This window comes from Ambystoma mexicanum, chromosome 6q (genome assembly GCF_040938575.1).
Source record: "Ambystoma mexicanum isolate Mex_15411 chromosome 6q, UKY_AmexF1_1, whole genome shotgun sequence".
In the NCBI taxonomy this organism is placed as follows: Eukaryota; Metazoa; Chordata; class Amphibia; order Caudata; family Ambystomatidae; genus Ambystoma; species Ambystoma mexicanum.
The window spans coordinates 1,527,917,953-1,527,934,634 of NC_090937.1; the positions used below are offsets into that span (position 1 = coordinate 1,527,917,953).

At 44.4% G+C, this 16,682-nt stretch overlaps 1 protein-coding gene across 1 annotated transcript in view; it reads right to left on the reverse strand.

The window, feature by feature from the left end:
• Positions 1 to 534: 534 nt before the first annotated feature.
• The window catches only part of LOC138516813 (uncharacterized), a 263,771-nt gene continuing 247,623 nt past the window's right edge, over positions 535 to 16,682 (reverse strand). The window contains exons 8-9 of the mRNA XM_069632224.1: positions 12,044 to 12,676; positions 535 to 2,564 (exon numbers count right to left, since the gene is read on the reverse strand). Of these exons, the coding sequence (XP_069488325.1) occupies positions 1,245 to 2,564; positions 12,044 to 12,676 (1,953 nt within the window). The 3' untranslated portion in view covers positions 535 to 1,244. The remainder of the gene's footprint in view (positions 2,565 to 12,043; positions 12,677 to 16,682) is intronic.

Here is a 16,682-nt window from a genome sequence, read left to right on the forward strand (position 1 = left end):
TGCAGCGCTCAAGGGGTTCTTCCGGCTGTTCCCGCGTCCTGGTTTTCCGGACTTCCACCTGTGGCCTTAATATTCACACTGACCATATAACATATCGGTCAGGGTGTTTCTTGGGGACAGAGGGGTTGTCCATACTCTACACGACCAACGAACTTCGTAACACATAAGCAGATGGATTAGTGGTAGAACAAGAAAAAAACAATTGATAAGATGTGAAACTGAGAAAGCACAAGGGAGCCGTGAAAAGGTCTCCTAGTCCTGCTATCGTGGAGACAAGGACTGGCAGGCAAAGCCAGAGGGCATGGTCAACTGCTGCTGAGTAGAGCGTGGCAGTTGCCATGTGAGCCTCATGGCTTGCTTTTTCAGAATTAATGTTTATTGCACAAAAAGGCTCTAGTCCAGTCCCACTTGGACACGACCCCATCAGGATGGAGGGAAGAGGATGCAGGAGTACTGAAAACACTGCTGGAGAAAGAAACAGGGATGAGTTGACAGCCAGCTGATACAGAAAAGAAAATGCATGAACAAAGTATATTTGGTTCAGGGTCTCTATCAGGTTTACTTAATCTTCTTTTTTAACATAAATGAATACCATTTATTTCTTTTGTTTTACATAAAAATAAACATATCAAGCATGTTAACAAACATAGTTGCTTGTGAAAAGAATATTGAAAAATTGTGCTTGTGACATATTTAGCAACAATTCTTTTTAAGATGAGTTTTGCAGTAATTGATGCAACCTATTATCTACTTCAGAGGGAGCAGAAAAATTTCAAACTCAATTTGCGGCTAAAATTTGGCCATGATTTTGAGCTCTTACGTTTACAATATGTTATTTACAGCTATAAATAGTGATGGCTTTTAAAAGGAATAAACACCAACCTACATATTCGAAAGATCCCATTACCAATCTGGTTAACTTTTGATGTTTTGTTTCTTAGAAGAACAAACAGATATTTTGATTATCAATGCAAACTATTTAAATGTACGTATATGAGTTTATTATCCACTGTGCATTGCCGGTGCACTGAGCAGCATTAATCCAACTGTGTAGGTACTTGCTTATTTATTGTACTTTTACATACAAATACAAGTTGGAACTACATAATATGTCTGGTTTATTACTAATGTTAATGTGTGAGAATCCTGGAAAGGAATCATTTATCTTTTGATTTAGTGCGGTTTCTGGCTGGGGTACCATAGGCACAGTTGAGTGTGCATTATAACATTACAAGATACTTTTGTCAAGATTTGTATAGAAGGAAAAGACCAACAAGTGCAAACGTAGCAGCTGGAAGATAGTAATGATAGTAAGCGCTATTTCTAGTTAAGTCATCATCATTTCTTCGTGCTTCAGTCCCACGAGATGGAGTTACGTTAGAGGAGCGGTCTATGTCATTGGCATTGTAATTGACAATACTAGGATTGTTCAAAAAATTTAATTGGTAGCTCCGTGTATCGTACATACTGGATCCATCATCAAAATTATCAGATATGTTGCTTGAAAGAGTAGGCCTTGCAGTGTTTTCAAGATGATCTCTTTGTGCTACACCAATACTTCTGCTCCCCACTGAAGAGGGAAAAGAGTAGTGAACTTCTTCTGGCTCTTTCTTCTCAAAGGGTAGGCACTGTGTAGAGATATCGCTTATCATTGGTGGGTCATCTCTTGCTGTGTACACGCTGTTCCCAGAATCATTTCTGCTCCCTTCATTCGACTCATTCTGCTGCACTGGACCCCCCACGTTTCCATACCCTGTATCACACTCTGCTGGTTGCCCATTTGATGATGTGGCTCGTCGTGAAGGTTCTTGAGGGCTTTCACTTAAGTGAAGCAGCGACGTACTAAAGCATGACCCAAGCGGTGCTTCGTCTGTGCCGTATAGCGGCTGGTTGGCTGGATTTCCATCCAGCAGGTTTATATTTCTTACCACTCCTGGTTTGCTGGGCTGCTCCTCCTCCTCCTCCTCCTCTTCATCATCATCATCATCAACACTGGGAATAATATCTGCGTTTTCTGCTGGCCGTTCATCCACTTTTTTGTCGTGGTCCTTTGAAAAGGTCTGGTTTTGAGGGTGGCGGAGAACATGTTCTGGACAATTTCCACTGGCGGCGCTTATCATTAGTGGGTCATCTCTTACTGTGTAGGCGCTGCTCCTGGAATCATCTTTGCTCCCTTCATCCGACTCATTCTGCTGAAATGCACCCCCCACGTTTCCATAACCTGGATCACACTCTGCTGTTTGCCCACTTGATGATGTGGCTCGTCGTGAAGGTTCTTGAGAGCTTTCACTTAATTGAAGCTGCGACGAACTTAAGGATGAACATGTGCTGAATAGCAGCTGGTTGGCAGGATTTCCATCCAGCAGGTTTCTATTTCTTATCGAGGACAGCACTCCTGGTTTGCTCAGCTGCTCCTCCTCCTCTTCATCATCATCATCATTGACACTGGGAATAATATCTGTGTTTGCTGCTGGCCGTTCATCCACTTTTTTGTCGTGGTCCTTTGTATAGGTCTGGCTTTGAGAGCGGCGGAGAACATGCTCAGGCCAATTTTCAGTGGTGGCCTTTAAAGAAAAAAGTAAGTTCATAATTAATTATTTGGCATAAAACCCGACATAATAAAGAAAGAAAATGTACTTCTTGCTCACATAATAACTGATGCTGTTATACTAATACAAGCTCAGCATGCATTATCTTCCACTGAAAGAGGAGCTACAATACATTAATGAAAATTATATTCAACCAAGATTGAAATGTTGAATTTGTTTAGCAAAACTTAGTTTTCCATGGAATGCAAATTCCATTTTTTTCCCTTTTTTTCGCATTCAATTATACAGCACAATGCATAATCATCACTGCACTAAGGAGTATTGCTTTGAGTGTAAATCCATGCGCTCACTAACTTACAACCATGGTAGCACCCAATTCCACCCACAGATGATTTACTAAATGTTCTAGGGATAGAAAAAATGCCCAAACAAAAAGGGCAGAAATCAGTGGACAAGGATCTTACATTGTCACTGACCCACAGACACAGCACACCTGCATGCACGCACGCACACACGCACACACACGTATCCACTGTCCCCAACACCCAAGGATGCTTGGAGGTTTATAGCTGCCACTTCTAGTCGGCAATCAAAATTGATACTGCAGGGATCAACAAAGAAACGTAAAACATGGCATTCAACAATTTGCAATAAATATGTTTCTGATTAAGTAATTTTATAAGCGAGCTGGGGGTGGATGGAAGCCACCCGTTACCTGGTGTGACCCCTTGAGGTAGCATAAGTGCCAATCCCTAAACTCTACACCTCGTGGGTTGCACCCGAATCTTGAAGCCACTATGAGGCAGAGGCCCACTGGTCTGCATTCCAGGGAGTTGATGTGCCATCATCAGGAGCATTAGAAGTAGAACACAGCTGTTAGCTAAGCCAGGAGGCATAGAGGTTTAGAGTGGTTAGTAGGAGAGGTACAAAGAAGCTGCTAGGAACCATCACCCAGAAGGGGTCCCGAGCCAGGCATCGTTGAGAAGACTATAGCCCAAGTGCTAGTACGAGATATGAGCGTAAGAGAAAGCAGGACCTTGCCACCCTGATGAGACTGGAGCTTAGCAGACAATGGAATTCTTAAAGTAGTTGGAGAAGAGCTAGTAGTGTGTCGAAGTGACCATTGACTGGGCGCTAATAATGACATGCAGCCTGAAAAGTAACAAGAGGGGAGGGGGGAATTCTGACAATATCCAAGTGACCAGAAGGCGACGTAGGCGGAAACATATGGTTGTACCTCAGAAGGAGAGTATTACCTACGTGGCCCCAGGGCATGGGTGTGGAAGCATAGGCTCTTTCCCCGGTAATTGTTGGTTCCATAAATACTGATGCTAAGAGAGAGACACCATTAGTGGAAGTTAAGTGTAAAGGCCAAAAATGAGTCAGGCTGTGGCATTTAAAACACACTCAAACTGTGGGTGTATTGGGTAACGATTCCGGGTGTGAGCACCCTCAAATATTATTCCTTAGAGCATGGAATTGGACAGTGGACAAAGGACCTTTGATCCCCTTAGGTTAACCCCAAGGATCAGATTTATTTTCTCCTCCATTCCGACACTGTTATCATAGACTCAACTTCCTTGTGTCTTTATCATAAAAGTGTCTCTCCTAGCATTTCCACGGTAAAAAAAAAAAAAAAAATGTAAATGCGATACCCCTGCCTTTTGACAGGTTAAACTATAGAGACCAATGTACAGATTCCCGCAGGAGTGCACGTGATGGCTCAATCAATGGTAAGGCCAAAGTTTGATAATGGCCTGCGAGATAACACTATAGCAGTAATGAACCGTGCATGAAAATCTCAAACAGGCATAAAACGAAACACACTGACAAGACGGAGGAAGTCAGCACAGCAGATCCCTCATCTCTGCTCCATGCCCCTCCTCTGCATTGTCACTGCTGGAAAATAGGGCATAGCCGGAAACGGAGGCGCACATGCACTGTGCTTGCTTTGTATGCGCTGTCATAAACCTGAAGGTGTCTCCTTAGCTAGCCCGCAGGGATCTGTCATTGAGGTGGCCAGGACACGTCCATCGCTATTGGATCTATTTCCTGGGGGTGGACCAGTGAGGGAGGATCACCTGGATGGGGGCCCTCAGAGAGTGGGACACTGATCGGTGAGATGCAGTATCCCCCTTCTTTCAACACTTTTTCCCCACCCCACCACGTAGGACATTCAAAACCACTGCCCCCTCCCCTTTTCCGACACAAACACTTTTGCACGACACTCAAGAGAACGGACTAACACCAGATCCGTTTACCTGACATGTCCCAAAACAAGGGTTAGGCAAAGTCAGGCAATTGATCAGAATCACATAAACCTGGCAGCCCTTTCTCTTCCCCACAGGGATAAAAGGTGGAGCACGAGAGCGCAGTATGAGCAAGGCAGACCGCACGATGAGACAGCTATCCAGACCCGGCAGTTCAAGAGGAGGAGAAAGGCGGCAAATATCGAGAGGCTAACAAGGAGAGACGCGTCCTTGCTCTTCGACACAGACCCGCAAAACTTCCACAGAAGGAAACGTAAGACCAAGGACAATCGCCCAAGTGTGTTGCAGCAGATGTCAACGGTACACAGAGCGTGTCGAGGCTCATAAGCCAGAGCGGAGGAGCCTCCTGCTTTTGTGGTTCCGGCCTTGACTCCAGCTACGAGGAAAGCCACGCGGTTCATCACAGCCGGTGAGTTGAAGGGAGAGCCGATAAGAACAGGGCTGTGGTGAATGAAAGACGCAGAGTGGCAAAGTGAGAAAAGTTTCAAGAACTGTAAAATTGTTAAGTAGAGACCAGCTGCAGAAGGGGGCCAGCACCACGTGGGTGCTGCTCCAAAAAAGCCCCCGGATGAGGGGGACCCATGGGTGAAGAATCCTCATCCGAAGTAAAACCAGGAAACAAACTTTCATTTTTGTTGTAGGAACAGGTGTTTTGTTATTGAATACGCCAAGCCCTCGAAGGCAAGAGACTTTCAAGAGAAACAAAACTTGGCCATCGATGGCCCTGATAGCTGTAAGTGGAACTGTTGTCTCGTATTGGGGAAGCTCAAGAGTGTACTGTGCTCCAAGATCCCACTTTACCTCATGCTCAAAATGTGGGGAAGGGAGACCCAAGCTGCTGCATCCTGACATATTATTTGTGAACACTTCTTTCTTTTCTTGAAAACCATCCCATCCCACACCTTTTAGTATTAGTTGTAAGGTTTAGCAATAGGTTTCTTGGTATAGTCCCTTTCTATTTGACACAATGCCACTGGGACTGCTTTGTTTTCATTTGATGGTCGACGCTTGCTCCCATCTTAGATTTAGGTTTAGATTTCCAACCTACATACATTTTAATAAACACCCTTGAACTGTGATCACTTGTGTGTGTCTGTCTTTACTGTTGCCACCATGAGTTCTCATTTCTCAGCGCTCATTTCTCCTTCTGACCCATTTAAAATAATGCTGAAAGTGTTTACTCTACGGTCTTGGAGATTGGCTAGTTTATTTTTGCTTGCAAATAAGGAATATGTAACCATTTGTACAGTTTATTATACAGAAGATAAATGTAGCTTGCTTTACTATGTCACAGCTGTGATTTACAGTTCTTTACATTGCCTTATTTACACATTTATTTCCTAATGGAACGGCTCATCATTTGGCTCTTAGGCCAAGCCACACTTTGCACTATGCTTCAGAGCGTGCCTCTGTTACAATAGCTAACCATGCTATTTCTCATATAGTGCTCTCGGTGGACATCTATTCTGTAGCTAGACACCGCTGCTATTTTTCATGCTAATCTTCCATCATGCTTCTATGCAAGTATTAGGTTCACACCTGCTATTCATCACACTGGGCTCTGAGCGCAACTCTATTCTGTCACTATATACCTGCATCCGCTATTTGTCAAACTGGGCTCCCAGTTCACTGCTGTTCTTGCACTATGGTACCCTGCTATTTCTCATACTGTGCTATCAAGGTACTGTATATTCTTACTGTAAGGGTGCAAAAGTAAAAGTCTGACACAGTGCTGGCTTGTTTGTTGGCAAAGACTTTTTTTGTATACATAAAAGGAAAGAAAAACCTATATTTCCCTATGTCTATGAGGGGTTGCCCTACCTGAATAAAATACTAAGGACTCTGTCAGGATGTCCGTAACGTAAAATGCCCACTGTCCTGTGTCCAAACCTATTTCCGATCTTGCTCTAAACTGAATAGAGGAAACAGGGTATCTTCTTAATTCAGGGGGTGGGGGGCTTCTCTCGCTTCACTGGACACAGCCCTTCAAAGTTCTGTTCATGATGTGAAAGCACAATGAGTGACACAATTCCCAAGTATCCAAAAAGGGGGTAGTCCCTTTCCCTTGTTTCCAGTTCAAAACTGTGGTGCCAAGTCATTATCCTGCCAGACTTGACTGTAGAATTCAGAACTCAAGCAAATGTCTCTTTCTTCTAAAGTGGGTCCTCATCCCCTTATTTAATCTCTTGCACTTTTCCACATAGGTCCCAGATCCCTCTGAGTTGGTTTGGGCTCTCCATGACTTTCTCATGTGGGTCTCGATCCTTCTGGGCTGTCTCAGGTTCTCCCTGACTGGTTCCGGCCATCCTGTGTGTGTCCCCGACCCTTTTTGACTTTCACGATCTGCCGCCCCCTCCCCCCGACATGCTTTGGGCCTCAGCCCCTTTGAAGTACCTCTTCGTTGTGTGCGGGTCCCTGACCCTGTGGCTTGCTTGTGTGGGGCTTCATCACCTTCATATGGGTCCCAGACCCTGGTGTGTTGCACTGTCCCACTGAACAGACTTGGCGTACTCTCCTGCCAGGTACTGTTCCACATATAATAGGTTACACAGTTTTTTTCAACTTTACTTTCCTCTTGTACTTGTCTACAACTCGACTAGGCTTCTGTAATTCCCTTGAGCCTAGAGCCATTTACATCGGCCTTCCAATACACTTTGTTCACTCTCCTGCTAAGCGTGATACTGATGTGGTGCATTGTTTGTCCTTATACTCCTTTTGGGGTCCTTGACCCACATATCATTAGCTTCTACTTGCTTTGAGTCCCTGACCTTTCTTAGGGTTCACTTGTTCCGTTTACAGCCCCTCTCACGAACCCAGGCAACAACAGTACCTTGATTCCGGGCTCCGGCAGCATGGTGTCCTGCTTGGGCTCTTCCCACTCTCTGGACAAACTTCTGCTTTCTCTTGTTCCTTCTTGCGCTGTCTTGCATGACCCTGCTTCGTTTCCAGCGTGTCGGTCTGCTCAGCTCCCTTCAGCATGTCAGGTTGCGCGTCTCCCTTCAGCTTCAGTGTGTCGGGCTGCACAACTTGGCACCAGGAGGCATCCCAAGTGTTACCTGCACTTGGGCACTCTCTCGCTTGCCTGGGTCTGCTGATTCGTGCCAGCACCTCTGCGGACGGTGCATTTGTTCCAACATTTTCCCGGTTTACAGCTTCTTCCTGTGGTTCCACCGTTGTAGCATTCAAACTTCGCTCTTGGTTCTTCCGGGGCAGGCTTGACACCCGAGTTAGTCCATCTTCTAATTTTTATTCCGCAAATAGGCAGTCTCCAACAACAAGACCGCATCTTTTGGTTCACATCAATAGTCTGCATTGCTCCCCCGCTCCTCCTCATCATAGTACTGAACTTCTGATCTCTATAGAGTTCAGTTTCATTCTTCTTTGTCTCAGTATTTTCTTGAGACTCAACTTCCTGAACTCTACAAAGATGAATGTAAGTGTGGGAAACTATAAGGTATTGAGTGGTATTAAAGGAAGGAGGGGCAGATAGGAAGGTGGGGAATACCGCATTCTCCCAAAATGATTGTCACTGGTCCCATGGAGGATTACTCTCCCCATGAGATCTACCAGCTAAGTACCACTTGCACCACTGTAGCTGTATATGTGCATTGCCTGTGTAGCTGCCATGGCTCCCTGCTCCAGTGGGTCTCTCTGGTCTGGGGCTAACTGAGGAGGAGGAGGACCAGGGAGGATGTCAATCTTAGGGATCAGAATGCCGCACTTTGTTGTGTGGTCAGATGAAACAAAACTTGTCAAGAACAGTATAAGGTGTACATTTTGAGTGTTCCTTGTTCAGGTCACATGTGTGGTGAGAGAGATCACTCCTGTTCCGACTGGGGGCAGGCTAACAGGATTTCACTGGCTGTTTTGTCAACACAACAAGCAATTTCGGAGTTGAGGAAGCTTGTTTATTGGCTCCGGTGGTGGAGTGGAAAAAGTCTATCCTGTCAAAGAGAAAATCCAACACCTCTTGTACATCGGTTTGAATTTTGGTGGCTTTCAAGCATACCTGATGGTACACACTGAGTCCAATAGACATTCCTCCAGAGGCAGTTACCGTGGTGCAGTGTGGACTCCAGAAATTCAATGGTGATCTGTTTTCACATACCTCAGCCCTGATCCAAAACTGGGATTGATGATCTGAGGGCAGGTCTTCAGCAAACTCCACATTGAAATATGAAAGTGAGAACATATAATGCTTAGTACAGTTATAAAGCTAAAATGCTGGTGCCCTCTACAATGCTAACCTTCAAGCGTACAATGAAGCTGGAGTCAAGCTTCATGCATCTGACTCCACAGTGGTGCAACGAATCATCACAGGGCTAGCCAATAGTGCGGTGGGGGTGTTCCAGTATTCTAGAAGTATCCATCTGACCATATTTATAAAGTGAAAGGCTGTTTCCCTAAAGTGGCGAGCCCATGCGCTTCCTACCAAGAGAAACATATGCTGTAAAGATTGGTGATAAACCCTGTCAACATTCTGTATGTATGTGTGTGCTCACTAGAACTAACCTATACTGTAGCCATCAGAATTAGTTAATTGAGTCCTACTGTAACACTCTGGACATGCTAAAAGCTACGAGACGGACAACCAATGTATGTATTGTCAATCTAAGTGCCTCTTGGACACTGCCATAATCTCAACATATTTAATCCATAATCATTAAAGGTCTTCATCATGGACTTTTAGAGCATTTGAGACCTACCTTTTCGATCAGCAAACTGCTGGTGTCACCCCTGTAAGAACATAGATGTGGCATACATTCTTGAGAAAAACACTTATTCCCCAGTGACCGAAATCTAATATCATCAAAGAGCATGTAGAGAATACGTCAACATGTTGCAGATACAGGCCATATGAGTGGCAGTATTAGGGAACTGTATTTCTATATCAGTGTAATACATGGTGGGGTACACAGAGTTTGATTGCAGGATAGTGATCCAAATGAGTAAGAACCAAATAAGGGGTAAGGCCCAAACATCTATTTGAAAGGAGGGATGATTGGGAGTAAACAATTGCAATAGTAAGGCAGAGGTCTACTCGACCGAGGTGGTGAAGGCAGAAGTAGGAAAGCTCAAGTCTGATACCGGAAAAATATTCCTCACTACAACCTCACACTGAGTGGGTTCTGGGGGTACCTCAGACGAATCATACTGTGAATCTGACAACAGTTTAAAAAGGTCAGGGGTAGCACTCTGTTCCCTGGTACCGACAGGGGAATGCGAGTCAAAATAGTTAGGTCGTGGCGCTCTCAGGGGCATCCAGTGTAGAAAAAGAGGGTTCAGTGTAGCCTACGGAATCCAGCTGAGAGACTTTGGATTCCCTGCACTTTGCATGAAATCCAGACAGGAATCCCTGGATCAGAGTTTACTTGTGGGATCCCAGACTAAAAGAATGGGCAAGGTGCCATTTACATACCTATTGCCCTAAACCGCCACAGTCAAAAGAATTCTGTGGCATAAGCAGATGGATTAGTGGTAGAACAAGAAAAAAACAATTGATAAGATGTGAAACTGAGAAAGCACAAGGGAGCCGTGAAAAGGTCTCCTAGTCCTGCTATCGTGGAGACAAGGACTGGCAGGCAAAGCCAGAGGGCATGGTCAACTGCTGCTGAGTAGAGCATGGCAGTTGCCATGTGAGCCTCATGGCTTGCTTTTTCAGAATTAATGTTTATTGCATAAAAAGGCTCTAGTCCAGTCCCACTTGGACACGACCCCATCAGGATGGAGGGAAGAGGATGCAGGAGTACTGAAAACACTGCTGGAGAAAGAAACAGGGATGAGTTGACAGCCAGCTGATACAGAAAAGAAAATGCATGAACAAAGTATATTTGGTTCAGGGTCTCTATCAGGTTTACTTAATCTTCTTTTTTAACATAAATGAATACCATTTATTTCTTTTGTTTTACATAAAAATAAACATATCAAGCATGTTAACAAACATAGTTGCTTGTGAAAAGAATATTGAAAAATTGTGCTTGTGACATATTTAGCAACAATTCTTTTTAAGATGAGTTTTGCAGTAATTGATGCAACCTATTATCTACTTCAGAGGGAGCAGAAAAATTTCAAACTCAATTTGCGGCTAAAATTTGGCCATGATTTTGAGCTCTTACGTTTACAATATGTTATTTACAGCTATAAATAGTGATGGCTTTTAAAAGGAATAAACACCAACCTACATATTCGAAAGATCCCATTACCAATCTGGTTAACTTTTGATGTTTTGTTTCTTAGAAGAACAAACAGATATTTTGATTATCAATGCAAACTATTTAAATGTACGTATATGAGTTTATTATCCACTGTGCATTGCCGGTGCACTGAGCAGCATTAATCCAACTGTGTAGGTACTTGCTTATTTATTGTACTTTTACATACAAATACAAGTTGGAACTACATAATATGTCTGGTTTATTACTAATGTTAATGTGTGAGAATCCTGGAAAGGAATCATTTATCTTTTGATTTAGTGCGGTTTCTGGCTGGGGTACCATAGGCACAGTTGAGTGTGCATTATAACATTACAAGATACTTTTGTCAAGATTTGTATAGAAGGAAAAGACCAACAAGTGCAAACGTAGCAGCTGGAAGATAGTAATGATAGTAAGCGCTATTTCTAGTTAAGTCATCATCATTTCTTGGTGCTTCAGTCCCACGAGATGGAGTTACGTTAGAGGAGCGGTCTATGTCATTGGCATTGTAATTGACAATACTAGGATTGTTCAAAAAATTTAATTGGTAGCTCCGTGTATCGTACATACTGGATCCGTCATCAAAATGATCAGATATGTTGCTTGAAAGAGGAGGCCTTGCAGTGTTTTCAAGATGATCTCTTTGTGCTACACCAATACTTCTGCTCCCCACTGAAGAGGGAAAAGAGTAGTGAACTTCTTCTGGCTCTTTCTTCTCAAAGGGTAGGCACTCTGTAGAGATATCGCTTATCATTAGTGGGTCATCTCTTGCTGTGTACACGCTGTTCCCAGAATCATTTCTGCTCCCTTCATTCGACTCATTCTGCTCCACTGGACCCCCCACGTTTCCATACCCTGTATCACACTCTGCTGGTTGCCCATTTGATGATGTGGCTCGTCGTGAAGGTTCTTGAGTGCTTTCACTTAAGTGAAGCAGCGACGTACTAAAGCATGACCCAAGCGGTGCTTCGCCTGTGCCGTATAGCGGCTGGTTGGCTGGATTTCCATCCAGCAGGTTTATATTTCTTACCACTCCTGGTTTGCTGGGCTGCTCCTCCTCCTCCTCCTCTTCATCATCATCATCATCAACACTGGGAATAATATCTGCGTTTTCTGCTGGCCGTTCATCCACTTTTTTGTCGTGGTCCTTTGAAAAGGTCTGGTTTTGAGGGTGGCGGAGAACATGTTCTGGACAATTCCCACTGGCGGCGCTTATCATTAGTGGGTCATCTCTTACTGTGTAGGCGCTGCTCCTGGAATCATCTTTGCTCCCTTCATCCGACTCATTCTGCTGCACTGCACCCCCCACGTTTCCATAACCTGGATCACACTCTGCTGTTTGCCCACTTGATGATGTGGCTCGTCGTGAAGGTTCTTGAGAGCTTTCACTTAATTGAAGCTGCGACGAACTAAAGGATGAACATGTGCTGAATAGCAGCTGGTTGGCAGGATTTCCATCCAGCAGGTTTCTATTTCTTATCGAGGACAGCACTCCTGGTTTGCTCGGCTGCTCCTCCTCCTCTTCATCATCATCATCATTGACACTGGGAATAATATCTGTGTTTGCTGCTGGCCGTTCTTCCACTTTTTTGTCGTGGTCCTTTGTATAGGTCTGGCTTTGAGAGCGGCGGAGAACATGCTCAGGCCAATTTTCAGTGGTGGCCTTTAAAGAAAAAAGTAAGTTCATAATTAATTATTTGGCATATAACCCGACATAATAAAGAAAGAAAATGTACTTCTTGCTCACATAATAACTGATGCTGTTATACTAATACAAGCTCAGCATGCATTATCTTCCACTGAAAGAGGAGCTACAATACATTAATGAAAATTATATTCAACCAAGATTGAAATGTTGAATTTGTTTAGCAAAACTTAGTTTTCCTTTTTTTCGCATTCAATTATACAGCACAATGCATAATCATCACTGCACTAAGGAGTATTGCTTTGAGTGTAAATCCATGCGCTCACTAACTTACAACCATGGTAGCACCCAATTCCACCCACAGATGATTTACTAAATGTTCCAGGGATAGAAAAAAATGCCCAAACAAAAAGGGCAGAAATCAGTGGACAAGGATCTTACATTGTCACTGACCCACAGACACAGCACACCTGCATGCACGCACGCACACACGCACACACACGTATCCACTGTCCCCAACACCCAAGGATGCTTGGAGGTTTATAGCTGCCACTTCTAGTCGGCAATCAAAATTGATACTGCAGGGATCAACAAAGAAACGTAAAACATGGCATTCAACAATTTGCAATAAATATGATTCTGATTAAGTAATTTTATAAGCGAGCTGGGGGTGGATGGAAGCCACCCGTTACCTGGTGTGACCCCTTGAGGTAGCATACGTGGCAATCCCTAAACTCTACACCTCGTGGGTTGCACCCGAATCTTGAAGCCACTATGAGGCAGAGGCCCACTGGTCTGCATTCCAGGGAGTTGATGTGCCATCATCAGGAGCATTAGAAGTAGAACACAGCTGTTAGCTAAGCCAGGAGGCATAGAGGTTTAGAGTGGTTAGTAGGAGAGGTACAAAGAAGCTGCTAGGAACCATCACCCAGAAGGGGTCCCGAGCCAGGCATCGTTGAGAAGACTATAGCCCAAGTGCTAGTACGAGATATGAGCGTAAGAGAAAGCAGGACCTTGCCACCCTGATGAGCCTGGAGCTTAGCAGACAATGGAATTCTTTAAGTAGTTGGAGAAGAGCTAGTAGTGTGTCGAAGTGACCATTGACTGGGCGCTAATAATGACATGCAGCCTGAAAAGTAACAAGAGGGGGGAATTCTGACAATATCCAAGTGACCAGAAGGCCACGTAGGCGGAAACATATGGTTGTACCTCAGAAGGAGAGTATTACCTACGTGGCCCCAGGGCATGGGTGTGGAAGCATAGGCTCTTTCCCCGGTAATTGTTGGTTCCATAAATACTTATGCTAAGAGAGAGACACCATTAGTGGAAGTTAAGTGTAAAGGCCAAAAATGAGTCAGGCTGTGGCATTTAAAACACACTCAAACTGTGGGTGTATTGGGTAACGATTCCGGGTGTGAGCACCCTCAAATATTATTCCTTAGTGCATGGAATTGGACAGTGGACAAAGGACCTTTGATCCCCTTAGGTTAACCCCAAGGATCAGATTTATTTTCTCCTCCATTCCGACACTGTTATCATAGACTCAACTTCCTTGTGTCTTTATCATAAAAGTGTCTCTCCTAGCATTTCCAGGGTAAAAAAAATAATAAAAAATGTAAATGCGATACCCCTGCCTTTTGCCAGGTTAAACTATAGAGACCAATGTGCAGATTCCCGCAGGAGTGCACGTGATGGCTCAATCAATGGTAAGGCCAAAGTTTGATAATGGCCTGCGAGATAACACTATAGCAGTAATGAACCGTGCATGAAAATCTCAAACAGGCATAAAACGAAACACACTGACAAGACGGAGGAAGTCAGCACAGCAGATCCCTCATCTCTGCTCCATGCCCCTCCTCTGCATTGTCACTGCTGGAAAATAGGGCATAGCCGGAAACGGAGGCGCACATGCACTGTGCTTGCTTTGTATGCGCTGTCATAAACCTGAAGGTGTCTCCTTAGCTAGCCCGCAGGGATCTGTCATTGAGGTGGCCAGGACACGTCCATTGCTATTGGATCCATTTCCTGGGGGTGGACCAGTGAGGGAGGATCACCTGGATGGGGGCCCTCAGAGAGTGGGACACTGATCGGTGAGATGCAGTATCCCCCTTCTTTCAACACTTTTTCCCCACCACGTAGGACATTCAAAACCACTGCCCCCTCCCCTTTTCCGACACAAACACTTTTGCACGACACTCAAGAGAACGGACTAACACCAGATCCGTTTACCTGACATGTCCCAAAACAAGGGTTAGGCAAAGTCAGGCAATTGATCAGAATCACATAAACCTGGCAGCCCTTTCCCTTCCCCACAGGGATAAAAGGTGGAGCACGAGAGCGCAGTATGAGCAAGGCACCCGCACGATGAGACAGCTATCCAGACCCGGCAGTTCAAGAGGAGGAGAAAGGCGGCAAATATCGAGAGGCTAACAAGGAGAGACGCGTCCTTGCTCTTCGACACAGACCCGCAAAACTTCCACAGAAGGAAACGTAAGACCAAGGACAATCGCCCAAGTGTGTTGCAGCAGATGTCAACGGTACACAGAGCGTGTCGAGGCTGATAAACCAGAGCGAAGGAGCCTCCTGCTTTTGTGGTTCCAGCCTTGACTCCAGCTACGAGGAAAGCCAAGCGGTTCATCACAGCCGGTGAGTTGAAGGGAGAGCCGATAAGAACAGGGCTGTGGTGAATGAAAGACGCAGAGTGGCAAAGTGAGAAAAGTTTCAAGAACTGTAAAATTGTTAAGTGGAGACCAGCTGCAGAAGGGGGCCAGCACCACGTGGGTGCTGCTCCAAAAAAGCCCCCGGATGAGGGTGACCCATGGGTGAAGAATCCTCATCCAAAGTAAAACCAGGAAACAAACTTTCATTTTTGTTGTAGGAACAGGTGTTTTGTTATTGAATACGCCAGGCCCTCGAAGGCAAGAGACTTTCAAGAGAAACAAAACTTGGCCATCGATGGCCCTGATAGCTGTAAGTGGAACTGTTGTCTCGTATTGGGGAAACTCAAGAGTGTACTGTGCTCCAAGATCCCACTTTACCTCATGCTCAAAATGTGGGGAAGGGAGACCCAAGCTGCTGCATCCTCACATATTATTTGTGAACACTTCTTTCTTTTCTTGAAAACCATCCCATCCCACACCTTTTTGTATTAGTTGTAAGGTTTAGCAATAGGTTTCTTGGTATAGTCCCTTTCTATTTGACACAATGCCACTGGGACTGCTTTGTTGTCATTTGATGGTCGACGCTTGCTCCCATCTTAGATTTAGGTTTAGATATCCAACCTACATACATTTTAATAAACACCCTTGAACTGTGATCACTTGTGTGTGTCTGTCTTTACTGTTGCCACCATGAGTTCCTTACAGCGCTCATTTCTCCTTCTGACCCATTTAAAATAATGCTGAAAGTGTTTACTCTACGGTCTTGGAGATTGGCTAGTTTATTTTTGCTTGCAAATAAGGAATATGTAACCATTTGTACCGTTTATTATACAGAAGCTAAATGTAGCTTGCTTTACTATGTCACAGCTGTGATTTACAGCTCTTTACATTGCCTTATTTACACATTTATTTCCTAATGGAACGGCTCATCATTTGGCTCTTAGGCCAAGCCACACTTTGCACTATGCTTCAGAGCGTGCCTCTGTTACAATAGCTAACCATGCTATTTCTCATATAGTGCTCTCGGTGGACATCTATTCTGTAGCTAGACACCGCTGCTATTTTTCATGCTAATCTTCCATCATGCTTCTATGCAAGTATTAGGTTCACACCTGCTATTCATCACACTGGGCTCTGAGCACAACTCTATTCTGTCACTATATACCTGCATCTGCTATTTGTCAAACTGGGCTCCCAGTTCACTGCTGTTCTTGCACTACGGTACCCTGCTATTTCTCATACTGTGCTATCAAGGTACTGTATATTCTTACTGTAAGGGTGCAAAAGTAAAAGTCTGACACAGTGCTGGCTTGTTTGTTGGCAAAGACTTTTTTTGTATACATAAAAGGAAAGGAAAACCTATA